This window comes from Bos javanicus, chromosome 12 (assembly GCF_032452875.1).
Source record: "Bos javanicus breed banteng chromosome 12, ARS-OSU_banteng_1.0, whole genome shotgun sequence".
NCBI lineage: Eukaryota > Metazoa > Chordata > Mammalia > Artiodactyla > Bovidae > Bos > Bos javanicus.
Window position 1 is genome coordinate 79,254,954 of NC_083879.1, and position 12,949 is coordinate 79,267,902.

Genomic DNA, 12,949 nt, shown 5'->3' on the forward strand with positions numbered 1-12,949 from the left:
ACCACCATCCTTCAAAGGGACACACCTTCGAGACGGGAACACCAGCCCGATACCACTAAATCAAAGAGCTCCCAACCAGAAAAATCACTTCCACTCTCCCAAATCAAAAAATTGGTCTCCTGGCTTTTCGCCAATATCCGATACGCCTAAGGAGTTTAAGCGAGCTCGCGTGGGCTCCCTTTGCTTGGGGTCCACCCGGAGGGTTCCGCCGCAGCTGATCGCAGTTTCATTCATCCACCCCTGCACGTTCAGAAACCATCGACTGTCAGAAGGGGGCTTCCCGCTTCTCCAGAGGGCAAGTCCCCACTTCCTTCTCTGTCCCCCGCGGTGGGGCGGGGATACGCGGACCCTCTGCTTAAGAAGCCGGCCCGCCCCTTAAAAAAAACAAAAACAAAAACAAAATCCCCGCCCCGCACTTCTCTCTGGTTTAAGGCCCCCCGGGGGCTCCAGCCCCCTAAGCCCTCCAGCCCCCTAAGCCCTCCGGCCACGCCTCAGGCTCCGCCCCCTTCTCTGCGGCCCCGGGTACCTCTCGGGCTCGGCTTCCGGAGAGCGGCGCCGTCGGCTCTGACGTAGCGGCGCGGGATTGGCCGGCCCTCCCTGGCGGCTCGGCTATTGGCCGGACGCTGGCCCCGCCCACCCCGACCGCACCTCCCCTCTTAGCCCAGGCCCGTGGCCGCCCGGGTTGTCCTCGCGCCGCCGCTTGTCCGCGCGCAGCCCGGCCGTTTGCCTCCCCGCCACCCTGCAGCCTACGTCCATGGCCACCGCCGCGACCGAGGAGCCCTTCCCCTTCCACGGCCTCCTCCCGAAGAAGGAGACCGGGGCCGCGGCCTTCCTGTGCCGCTACCCGGAGTATGACGGGCGAGGGGTGCTCATCGCCGTCCTGGACACGGGGGTCGACCCCGGGGCCCCGGGCATGCAGGTGCGGCTTCCGCCAAGGGCCCCAGCGCAGGGGTCGGGGGCGGCGAGGGGACGCGGGCCTCGGAGCCCTGCTGTGCGGCCGAGGGCGAGCCGGGTGCCGGGAGGAAATCTTGAGCTGGGAGGCGCGGGGCGCCGGGGCTGGGCCCCGATGCCGGCCCAGACAAAGCGGAGGGGCCCGGCGCGGTCGGACGGGGCGCCGATCGTCGACCCCCCCACCCCCGGGAAGTCCCTTCCAGTCTGGGCGCCGCCAGGCCCCGGGGCCCGCGGGCTCCTTCCTACCCAGCCCAGCGCCCTCCTCCGCCGCCGCGGCTGCCTCGTGGACCCGAGCGACCAGTGCCCGTTATTTACCATTTTATTATCCTCGGGAAGGTGGTGTGGTGCTGGTGGGGAGGCTACAGAGAAGGGGCAAATCAGAACTTTAAGTGGCTTTTTTTTTTCTCCTGTTTTTTCTCACTGTCGTTCGGGTGATTTGATTTGGGGTGGAATGGTTTGTTGTTTTTTTTTAATCTCGAAACAACGAAAGCCGCCGGTTTCAAGAAGATAAGTCAACTTCCGGAATTGTTTCCTCCGGTAGTTTTCTGTGTGCTATTTTTAAACCCTCTTCTGCAGTGTACTTGTTTAGGGTCAGCTGAAACGCAGGGCTTATTAGGCTTTTACGTAAAGAAGAAGCCGATTGAGTTTTTTTTTTTTCCTGCGAACTCTTCCAGGGTGCATTCAATTATGCTTGCTTTTTTTTTTTTTTTTTTTTTAATTTTTCAACCTCAAAATGTAAGACCACGTACTTTGTGATTTTTTAAAAGACGATTTTGTTTGGCCTTCGGCACCTTTGGAATCGCTGAATCAAGGTACCCTTGTGAAAAAGGTAATTTTTTTAAAACGTTGTATCTCCGTTGAAAGTCTTCTGATTAAAGTTTTCAAAGTTTGGCTTTTGTAAATTTAGCCTTAGACTTGCAGGGAAACCCAGTAGTCAGCAGAACCTCACCGTTGCTCAAGGTCCCATCTCTGGGACGTCTAAAGTAGCTGGTTGCTGATCTCTTCCCCTGTGTCAGCCCTTCACCTGTATGTCTTAAAACCCTGAAGTTGAGGGATTCGCTTCCTCACCCATGCCTCAGCCCTCTCAAATCCTTGATTGTGTTTTCTTAAAAGTGAGATAGCATTTGGCAAGTTAGGGTGTAATTCAAGGGAAAGAGGAAACAGGTTGGCTCTGTAGAGAATCCCCCCCAGGGGGGTATCTTGCTTCCTCCCCTTAAAGCTCCTGGCCCTGTGGGCTGCTCTGGAGCCTCAAAAGAGAAGCAGGTGACGCCTTTCCTCCTGTGCTCGAGTGGTCCAGTTGTGTTAATAACTCAGGAGACTCATAGCAGTGACAGCCATCACCTCCTCGAGACTTTATTCCCGGGTAGTAATGGAAAGGATAAGTGGGAGGAGAACGGCTGGAGGACATGGTTCACTGGCTCTTTTGTCAGGATAATAAAGGGATCAGAAGAGTTTGGAGGAGTACTGTCTGGAGAAAAGACGCTTTTGTAGAATCTCCCAGACCTGCTCATCCCGTCATTCCGTTCCTCCCTCTATAAAGTATAGGCAGTGACTCTCATCCCACCGCCCTGCTCTGAAAATTGAGACGATTAGTTACCTGTGACTGTTTAAAGAGCTCAAGAAAAGCCTTCAAGAAACTCATGCTTTTAAGCAAGGCTTAAATAACCTTGAGGGAGTTTATGCTGGATCTTAAATCACCAGCTCTCTGAGGGATAAATGTGCGTTCGATGTGTGTGTGCTCAGTTGCTTCAGTTTTGTCCAACTCTTTATGACCCCATGGACCATAGCCCGCCAGGCTCCTCCGTCCCTGGGATTCTCCAGCCAAGAATATTGGAGTGAGTTGCCATGCCCTCCTCCAGGAGATCTTCCTGACCCAGGGATTGAACCCTCATCTCTTACCTCTCCTATTCTGGCAGGCAGGTTCTTTACCACTAGCACCACATGGGGAGCCCTTAGGTGAGTGCATGTAACAATAAATGTTTGCATGACAGTGTATTTGAAGGGAAATGAAAACTTAACTCTTACCTTCTAACAGCTTTGAGAGATTGGCCTAAACATGGCCATCCAAAAAGAATTCAATAAGGTGACTTGCAAACATGAGTGAATTTTTAAGGTTTTTTTTTTTTTTACCCTCCTTACCTGTAACAAATGTGTTTTGTAGATCTGTGTATGCATCATTAAGGTAAGAAGGTAGATAGAAATAAAGTGGAAGGAGCCAGTGAAATAGGAAGAGGCTCTTGAACTGGACATTGGAAAAGCCAGTGAAGTCTGAGCAGAGGACTGGAGGTGCAAGGAGAACTTTGAGGAATATGGTGGAGAGTCCCGTTCTTTGGAGATAGCCTTGGGTTCAGTTCTTTTTTGTGACAGCGTGTAGGCTTGTTAAATGCAGAGGGTGGCAGGATGAGAGGAGTAATAATTAAATAAGTGGTTAAGTCTTTTTTGTAGCAGATATTCAGGCATCTACGGTTTTGCATTAAAAGATGCTGGAGTCGTGCAGACTGTAACTGTTAACAGAGATTGATCAGTGGGCCAACCAGAGTTCACGGAGGAGCGGCGGAGCTTGGACAGGACCTGGAATTCAGGGGCCTCCCGGCCACCACTGGTCATCCTCCACATTGCCAGAGTACCCTTCCTTAAAAACTAAGAAAAAACCCCGCCATCACACCCTTGCTTAATATCACAGTGACCCATTTGGGCCTCCCAGTTGTCTTTACATGAAAAGCCCCAGTCCTGAACTTTGCACTGGGCCATCGCCACCTGATTGCGGCTCCTTGCGTAACCTTGGTTCGCGTCTCAGCACTTCTGTCCCACGTCCCTGATCCTGGGCTTCCACCACCAACACTCCACCCCTTTCCCAGATCTTCCAGGTCTTTCCCCAGCGCATGCCGCTACACGTGGGGTTTAATCTGCCCGCAGGCCTTCTACAGGCACCTGTAAAGGCCTATTGAATCCCGTAACCCCTGGCTGGGCCCTCACCTGTTACCTTTGGGGATATCTACTGATTTATTTCAGCCATCTCCCACCACACGTATTGTGTATTTTTGTGTATATGCCAACCGCTGTGTCAGGACCTGGGACTTCAAAGAGGGATAGGGCCCAGTCCCTGCTCACAGTTCCTTTTCTCTCTTTGCTCTCATAGCGGTTTATTCATATCCTCCTGTAGCACTTAGCATTTCGTTTTAGTCTCTTGCTTTTCATACCTTTTTCCTGGTTAAGTTAAAATTCCTCAAAAGCACCTATCCAGATTCATTTTCTGTGAAATGTGCTTGTGTTGAATGGGGGGAAAAATGTATATGTGTGATAATATCTGTAATTTCCTCATGGGGGAAGAAATATAATTTGGGGACAGAGGTTACAAGTAGTCCTGTAAATGTCTTTCTAATTTTGTATTCACTAAAATGTAATAGAGGGGGCTTCCCTGGTGACTCAGTGGTGAAGAATCCACCTGCCAATGCAGCAGATCCGAGTTAGATCCCTGGGTCCTCCCCTGGAGGAGGAAATGGCAACTTACTTCAATATTCTTGCCTGGAGAAATCCATGGACAGAAGCCAGCGGGCTACCATGGGGTCATCAGACACCACTTAGCGACTCAACAGCAAGACAGAGCACAGGGAAGAAACTGTCACAGATGTGTGCTTGGTTACTAATAGCAGTGCTGCCGGATTTAAGTTTGCCTTTCCTGATTTCCTCCGAGCTGGGTTGTGTGTTCTTATGTGCCTTCCTGGACACTGTCCTTCATCTTTATTATTCATTGTCCTACGTCACTGTTCTCTTGTCTCATTTGTCTTCCCAGCTGGATTGTAAGCTTTCCGAAAGCAAAGCCTGTCTTACTCATTTTATCACTGTGTTCTTAGAACAAGAGTCATTTCGTAGTTTTTGTTTGCAACATAACCATGCTTTGCTCACAGGAGCGTTTTCAGTGTTGTCCCTGAAATTTCAAGTGAGCGCTTGCTCCTTTACTGCAGTTTATGCAGAAAAATGGGCGAACTTCCCACTCTGATTCTGATCTTCTGTAAACCCTCGCCAACTTTGCCACAATAAGTGTTTCACTGGAGATAAAAAGTAGCTGAGGTTCTTGATGTTGGGGAAGAGCCTTTGGGCAAGTTCTGTTCTGTTCAGTCAGCATCGCCCAGGAAGCATCTCTCAGTCTCCCACTCCATTCCCAGGGCTTATCACCTTTGCTCTCGTCACAGTGGCTGTGTCTTCAGTCCCCCGTGACCATCCAGTCCTCACAGTAGAGGGACAGCGGTCTCAGGTTAGCAGTGCAGTTTCCTCTCCTCCTCCTCGAGCTCCTTGCAGAACTCTCAGCTGGTTTGCCTTTCTAAAACCTTCCTACCCTTAAATTCCCTCTTGCATCTTCTCTCTAATGGAGTAGGTCCCTTCACCTAATGATGAAGGGAGAAGTACACAGAAAACCGTACATATGAGAATTTTTCATGGGTAAGAGAGAGGTCCTATTGAGTAAAGCCGATCGCAGTAGCAGATGCAGAATAAAGCACGAAATCCCGTCAGGCTCTCTTTCTTTGCTCTCACACTGATGAATGAGGTCTCTAATGAGAAGGATCCGTGTTGGACTTGTTAGCGATCTCTTACGATTCTTGATCTCAAGGCACTGATATTGTTTGCTTTTTTGAATGAGAAGATGAAGGCAAATGGTTTGTATTCTTAGTGCTATGATGCAGCTTTGAAATCACACACTTATTTGGAGAACGTTTTAAAATGGATTATTTGTGTATGGTCTTAACACATGATCCTAGCTAGTTTTATAGGACAGTTTATAGGAGAGTTTGCGCTTCCTCCTAGTGGTTTCTGTTTTTATCTTGTTAGATTCTTCATTCCTATATTTTCATTTCATGTTTGAAGATACTTAGCCAGTCCCTTCAAAATCAGTGTCTGATTTAAGTCTTATCATAATCTTGTCGGGGTTGGATGTGATTTCTGACTTTTAATTATGATTTGGAGCCTTCTGAGTGTATTAGAATACTTATTCCTAATATAGACAGCCCCCGAGAAATAATCACCTAGTTTAAGAATTTTGTCGCCTAAAAATAACAGCACTGCAGCCCCCGACAGAACTCTCAGCCCCTGGTTGGTCGATGATTGAAGTGAGATCTGAGCTCCACCAGCCACCCCCTAATTTTCCCTTGTAAAGAAAAAAGCATGTGTGTTTCCTCCGTATAGCGAGCTCCCCGCTCCTCCTCTCCGGTGCACTGTAACTGCAGATTCTGAGGACCCTGCAGTGGTGGGTGTGTGTGTGGCGGCGGTGTGGCGGGAAAGACTCCAGGAATGGACCCTGCACTTCAGCTCAGCTCAAAGAGGGTGAATTCTCGGGTGCAGGGGAAATCTGCGGACTGGGCTCTTGGCACCCTGTAGGCATTTTTTTTTTTTACATTCCTGTTTCTCTCTTTTTTAATTAATTTGTTTTTAATTGGAGGTTAATTGCTTTCCATCGTTGTGTTGGTGTCTGCCACGCATGAGCATGAGTCAGCCACGGGCACACGTGGGTCCCCTCCCTCTCGCACGTCCCTCCCACCTCCTACCCCTCGTGGGCACACAGCGCCGGCTTTGAGCTCCCTGCCTCGAGCTCCCTGCCTCATCCAGCAGATTCCCACTGGCTGTCTGTTCTTCTTTCTCTTGTGAGGGCAGGGGTCTTCTGTTTTCTATCTTTTTAAGGCCTCCGGACCTGATTCCCACTGCTCACTCAACACGTGTCTCTTGAATGTGACAAATCCCCTTGGCGAAGCTAGCCCAGAAAGAGCCCCAGCAGGGTCCCCCCCATAAGGGCAGTGGGGTGTTCAGTGTTACCGTGGGCTGCAGCAGTCGGAGGCCACCCCGCAGCTGAGGAAAATCCATCTTAATGCCGAGTAAGGAGTGTCAGGCTGTCCAACAAGCCAGGAGCCTCGTGTACCTGACAGACGCTGCCGGGTTTGGAGTAATTTGGGGAATAAGACAGACACGGCCCTCCCCCCGGTGCAGCCTCCCTTCCACTAGTGCGAATCGGGGAAGAGTCCCAGCCGTGATTACGAAGTGAGTGGAGTTCTGCAAAGGCCCCACGGTACCGTGAGGAGGAATGATTGGGTTTAGGGTGACGAGCGCTTAGACCAGGCCAGCAGGGAGGTCTCTGTGAAGGGGCAGCGTTCTCTAGAAAACGGGGTCCCTGAGACGAGACCAGGACCCTGTGAACAACTGAAGGGACAGACAGTTCTCAGCAGAAGGCCCTGGTGCAGGAAGGTGGCGGCCATGGCCGACAAGTGGAAAGCAGGCCAAGTGGTCTGGGTCGGGAGGGTGCGCCTGTTGATCCTGGAGGGCCTCCCGGGGGTGGCATCCCGTTCGGAAGGCAGAAGGTGATGGTGGTGGAGAAGCTCAGGATGCCCGTGTGATCATCCAGAGAAGGTGGGTCTGAACCGCACTTCAGAGGTAGAATGAAGGACCTCGGGAAGCTGGCTGTGAGCACTAAACTGGAGAGGCTGAGAAGGCCTTCCTGCGTTTCTGGCTTGGGCACCCGAGTGGGTGTTGGCTTCCTGGGCTGGCAAGGCCTGGGGAGGGGGCAAGTGTGAGTGGTGAGTCTGAACCTGACTTAAGAAGTTTGAGTGCTAGTGTGGGCTCCAGTAATGAAATGTTAGTAAGCGTTTTTCCCTTCAAGCTTTGTACTCATCCAGCCCCAAACTCACCTTCTTCAGATCTCTCTTCAAAAATGTTAGCGTTCTCAACGAGACCTTTCTTAAGCAGCCTCGTTAGCGCTGAATGCCCCATACCACCTGTCTCCTTTCCCTGCCTGATTTTCTTGGTTGTAGTGATTACCGACTGACATGTTGTATATTTCTTGGTTTATTGAGTCCATATAACACAAAGTCTTTGAGGTCAAGAATTTTCTGTACTGTACACCTAGTGGAGTATGGCCTATGGTAAGTGCTCAGGAAGTATTTACCTAAATATATGACTATGTTTTCTTGAGAGTATTTGTTAAGCTTTTGGCTTAAAACCATTCAGTTCCCTTTTTTAAATGAATGCAGGTTTTATAGGATATTTTATGTATTGGGACGTGTACACACACACACATTTGGGGGTTGGCATTGCTTTCAGAATAAAAACTGGATTCCATAATTCATATTTTAATGGTCTCTTAATCTTCAGGTTACAACTGATGGGAAACCGAAAATCATCGATATCATTGACACAACGGGAAGTGGCGACGTGAACACGGCCACGGTGGTGGAGCCAAAGGATGGTGAAATTGTTGGTCTTTCAGGAAGGGTGCTCAAGGTTGGAGCCTTTATCTTTTCACTGATTTTTTCTCTTTATTTTTTGTGCTGTCACCTCAAGGCATCTTATGTCTTTACCTTACGTTCCGTGGGGTAATGTTGGTTACCTGTTGCTGTGTCACAGATCACCCCGAGACGTCATGCTTTCAAGCCTCAAACATTTACGGCTTCTGTGCGTCAGGAAAGCAACACAGTAAAGTCTTCACGTTTCTCTGACTTAGCTGTGCTCTGGTTAAATAACTTATATTCTAATTCTGCTTCTTCCAAATAGCACATAAACTGCCGATGGTTGATGTCTAATTCTTCCGCCAGTGTAAGATCAGCTGCTGGTCAGGTGCTTTGAGGATGCTCGTCCTCTCATTCTCTAAGGATTCTATTATTGCTAAGCCGTCTTGAGTAACTGGTGGTCGGTTACTTACGGCCAGTAGTAGTTAGGGGAACAGATAAGAGCAAAAAAGTGAATAGAAGCAGACGCCTTTCATGATTAATTGTACAGGCAAAAAGAAAAGTGACAAGGCACATACGCACAGTTGAATGAGTAGTTTAAGTGAACACCGCTTTGCCTGCTATAGATAAGGCAGAGCCTTGCCTCAGGACTTCACTGTGTTCTCCAGATCACAACGGATTTCGGCTTTTGTGAAATCAGTTCTTTGCTTTCCTTTACGGCTTTACCACCTCTGTGCGGATTCATGGGATCTATTGGTAGTTTTGCCTGTTTGTGGGCTTTATATGAATGGCCTCACTTCCGTGTCATTTTGTGTCCTCTGTTCCTGGGTGTTTATGAGATGCATGAGATTGAGCCCTGATTCGCGTGGGGCAGTGATGTGTTCGGTTTCATTGCTGTCTCTGGGACATGGTTGTACCATGGGGTGTCCGTTGTGCTGGGAACAGTTGTTTCCGCTTTGGGACTGTCACAGTTCTTGAGAAAACGTTCTTGCAGACATACTCTGCGCACCCATGCGCAGGGAGCTCTAGGATGCGTGCCTGGGAGTGGGATTGCTGAGTCATAGAGACACCTTTCCTGGGTGGTACACCTTCACCAGTTTTCCAGCTGGGTGTACTGAAACACGTCTCCACTAGCAATGTGGAGGCCTCTTAGTAGCTGTGCTGCTACCAGTTGATGTTTTCAGGCTTTTTAATTTTTGCGAATAGCTTAGAATTTAGCTGTATCACTTTGTAGTTTTAATTTGTGTTTCTCCGACGACTATTAAGATGAGCCCCTTCTCATGTGTCACTTAGGCGTCTGGATCCTCTCTGTTGTGAAGTGCCCCTCCGCGTGCCTTTGCTGGTGGTTTTGAATCCTGAGTCGTCCGTCGCTTTCTTCCTCGTGTGTGGGGTGACCTGTCCTTGGGTCACATATGTTTCGGGTGTCTTTTCCCACTCTGTGCTCGTTTTCACCTTCCAGGCGATGTCTCTTCATGCGTAGGACATCAAATCTTTTGTAGTTGGAAATCAGCCCTTTGCCTTTCTGGTTAGGGCTTTTTGTGTCTTACGAAATCCTTCCTCCAGCTGACAATGAGTGAGAAGTACCAGCCCTTAACTTCACAGACCAAAGGGAAACGAACACCCCCAAACCTGCCACCAGACCAGCCACAGATGAGAGTAGGGCCCTGGCCAGCACTTCAGTTGAACCCAAGTGGAGGATCCAGACCAGCTTCTGATTGACAGAATGTGTAAGACAGGAAATGTGTGTTCTTTTAAATCACATTTGTGGTAATTCGTAACACAGCAGTAACTAATAGACTCGGCAGAAGATGTACAAGCTGTAAAAAACACTCAGATGGATATTTTAGAACTGAAATATTTTTATGATAGGTGAAACTTTTTTTAAGACAACATCTTAAGACAACATCACTGGAAGGATGCAGTAGCAGAAAGCAGATGACAGAAGAGTCTGAGCGAACTTTAAGATCAACCAATAGAAAATAACCATTCTGAATAACGAAGAGAAACACTGGGAAGTAATGAACTTAGCTTGAGGAACTTGTGGGTCAGTAATGAATGGTCAGATATTTGCATCATTAGACCCTAAGAAAGATGGGAAAGGGGTGTGCTGCAGGAAAAAAAAATTGGGGGAGAGGTTCTCCCAAGTTGGGCAAAGATACCAACCTACTAATTCCAGAAGCTGAGTGAACCCCAAATAGGATAAACTGAAAGGGATTCATGCCCGGAAACATCCAATCAGATTGCCAAAAATAGCCGGGAAAAAGTGACCCACTATATAGATGGGAAGGATTGATTGACTTCGGCCTTCTCATCAGAATCCTAGGGTGTGGCGTGACATTTTTCCAGTGCAGAAAGAAAGGATCTGTCGATCCCAGATTCTATATGCACTGAAAATATGTTCAGGGGAAGAGGGTGAAATAAAGACATTCCCAGATAAAGTAAAAGTAAGAGTATTTATAGCCAGCAGATACACTTTTTAAAAATAGTTTAAAAAAAAAAAGACTTTTCAAAGGAAAACATGGGGCAGCAGAAATGAAGGACAAGCAAAAGAAACTGTAAAGGTCTTGAGTAAATATGATCACCTGCTTTCATTTTTTTTAAATTGTATTTGATAGCAAAGAAAAAAACCCTTCCTGACCTGAAATCAGGATATTCTCCCATTTTTATTTTCTAAAGGCATCCATCATTTTTCTTTTCTTGTTTGTTCTAGAATTCACCTGGAATTGATTTAACACTTTGTTTAAAATAGGAGTCCCTATATTCTTTTTTTCCATCTGAACACCCACTCGTCCCACCGCATGTGTTAAAAGTCCATAGTTTGCCCACCAATTTTCAGTGCCGGCTTTTACTTTGCAGCCTTCAAAACATGGTGACTTTTGGCTTCTAAAGCCTCATTGCCCATTCTTTGTCGTTAGGATTTTTGGTTTTTTCCTTTTCCTTATTCTACTTTTAGCAGCATTTGGAAGGAAGCACAGTGCCTTTTAAAGTTCTGCCTCATTTAACTTGAAGTCATTTTTCAAATCATCACTTTTTAGCCTAGTTTAGGCTAGTTCAGAGACCGTGAATGCCTCAGCCACACTTCACATCGAATTTAGGTGCAGTGACAGCTGAAGGGAGAGGGTCCCTGTGTCCACCCCGACCGTGAGGCTGACAAGTCTGAAGTACCGTTTTGAGGCAAAAAACTCAACATAATTTTCTTGCATGGAATGTCAACAACTCACGGTGACAGTTGTCTCATTGAGAAAACCTTTAGTTCATTAAACAGCCTTTCTTTAAAAGAGTCAGTAAAATGAGCTGTAATTAGTAATTAAAGAAATTCTGTTTCTTGTTTGAGAATCACTCTTATCACATTGTTAGTTACTATGTAATTAAAACTCTTTTAAAGAGAGCAGCTTAAAATGGTAAAAAATAAATGAAATGCTTTGATTTTTAAGAGAGACCCAAAATAACTTCATTTGTATGGAATACGCAAATATGTAAAATAACATATTCTCCGATGGCCTCAGAGTAAAGGTAGCTGAGCACAGAAGAACTGATGCTTTTGGACTGTGGTGTTGGAGAAGATTCTTGAGAGTCCCTTGGTTTGCAAGGAAATCAAACCAGTCAATCCTAAAGGAAATCAACCCTGAATATTCACTGGAAGGATTGATGCTGAAACTGAAGCTCCAATACTTTGGCCACCTAATATGAAGAGCCCACTCATTTGAAAAGACCCTGATGCTGGGAAAGATTGAGGGCAGGAGGAAAGGGGATGACAGAAGACGAGGTGGTTGGATGGCATCGCTGACTCAATGGACATGAGTCTGAGCAAGCACCAGGAGATGGTGATGGACAGGGAGGCCTGGCGTGCTGCAGTCGATGGGGTCACAAAGAGTAGGATTCAACTGAGCAACTGAACAACAAGCAACAGAGCTAGCTTTAACATGGTGAAGGTTAACTAGTAGAACCGTGATTATGCATAATTTTTATTTTCTTATTTTTTTGTTTTAGTTACATTTTTGTAACTAACTAGTCCACATGTACTGTGAAGAAAATGCGTGGTAGCAGTTTGAGAAATATCTGGTTCGTGGTCCCTGCAGAATTTAGTCTTGCTTTACTTCAACACAAATTATGTCTACTCATTATTTTTATTGTATTACATACATAGTTTAAGTAATTGTGATTGTCTCAACACCTGATTATTTTGCAGTTACTTTGATCGGTTATTTCATTTAATCCTTTGGCATTTCACAGCTTTTCGTAATCTCTGCACAAAGGAGTTGTCAGTAGCATATGGGAACAAAGCCACCTGGGTGGTGGGACACCTGTGATTAAACAGGCTTGTGGCTGCTCACTCTTTTATTGTTGCAACACGTTATTATTGTGTGTCATGGATGTTGCGAGAATAAGAATCTCTATTATCTAAAGAAGGCTGGTCAGTTTTGAATGAAAAGTGCTAATTTGTATGCCAGCATGTTTAAAATTTCACAAACTCTAGATGTCGTTGGTTCAGAAATGATGACTGATGTGCAGACTTTTTAAAAAAATTTTTTTTAAATTGAAGGATAATTGCTTTACAGTATGTGCAGGCTTTTGAAGGTCAGTAGATCTTGGAAGTTCTGTGCACAATTGTCTTCCTCTCTTGAGTTGTGAGAAAATTTCCTCCACAGGCTTCCTGCCTGGGGAATAGTCTGATGAAGAGGGACTTGAGGATCCGAGTCGAGTAGAGATCCTGCACAAGTGAGGACTGTGAGTCAGTCCACAGCTTCTGGTGGTTGTTAGTTCAGCTTTGTAACCTGTACACTTTAAAA

At 47.0% G+C, this 12,949-nt stretch overlaps 1 protein-coding gene across 3 annotated transcripts in view; it reads left to right on the forward strand.

The window, feature by feature from the left end:
- Window positions 1-658: 658 nt before the first annotated feature.
- Window positions 659-12,949, forward strand: part of TPP2 (tripeptidyl peptidase 2) — a 58,255-nt gene continuing 45,964 nt past the window's right edge. The window contains exons 1-2 of one of the 3 annotated variants that reach the window (XM_061435325.1): window positions 659-919; window positions 8,086-8,214. In XM_061435325.1, coding sequence (XP_061291309.1) covers window positions 755-919; window positions 8,086-8,214 — 294 coding nt within the window. In that variant the 5' untranslated portion in view covers window positions 659-754. The remainder of the gene's footprint in view (window positions 920-8,085; window positions 8,215-12,949) is intronic. The other 2 variants (XM_061435323.1, XM_061435324.1) reach the window with 2 other exon arrangements.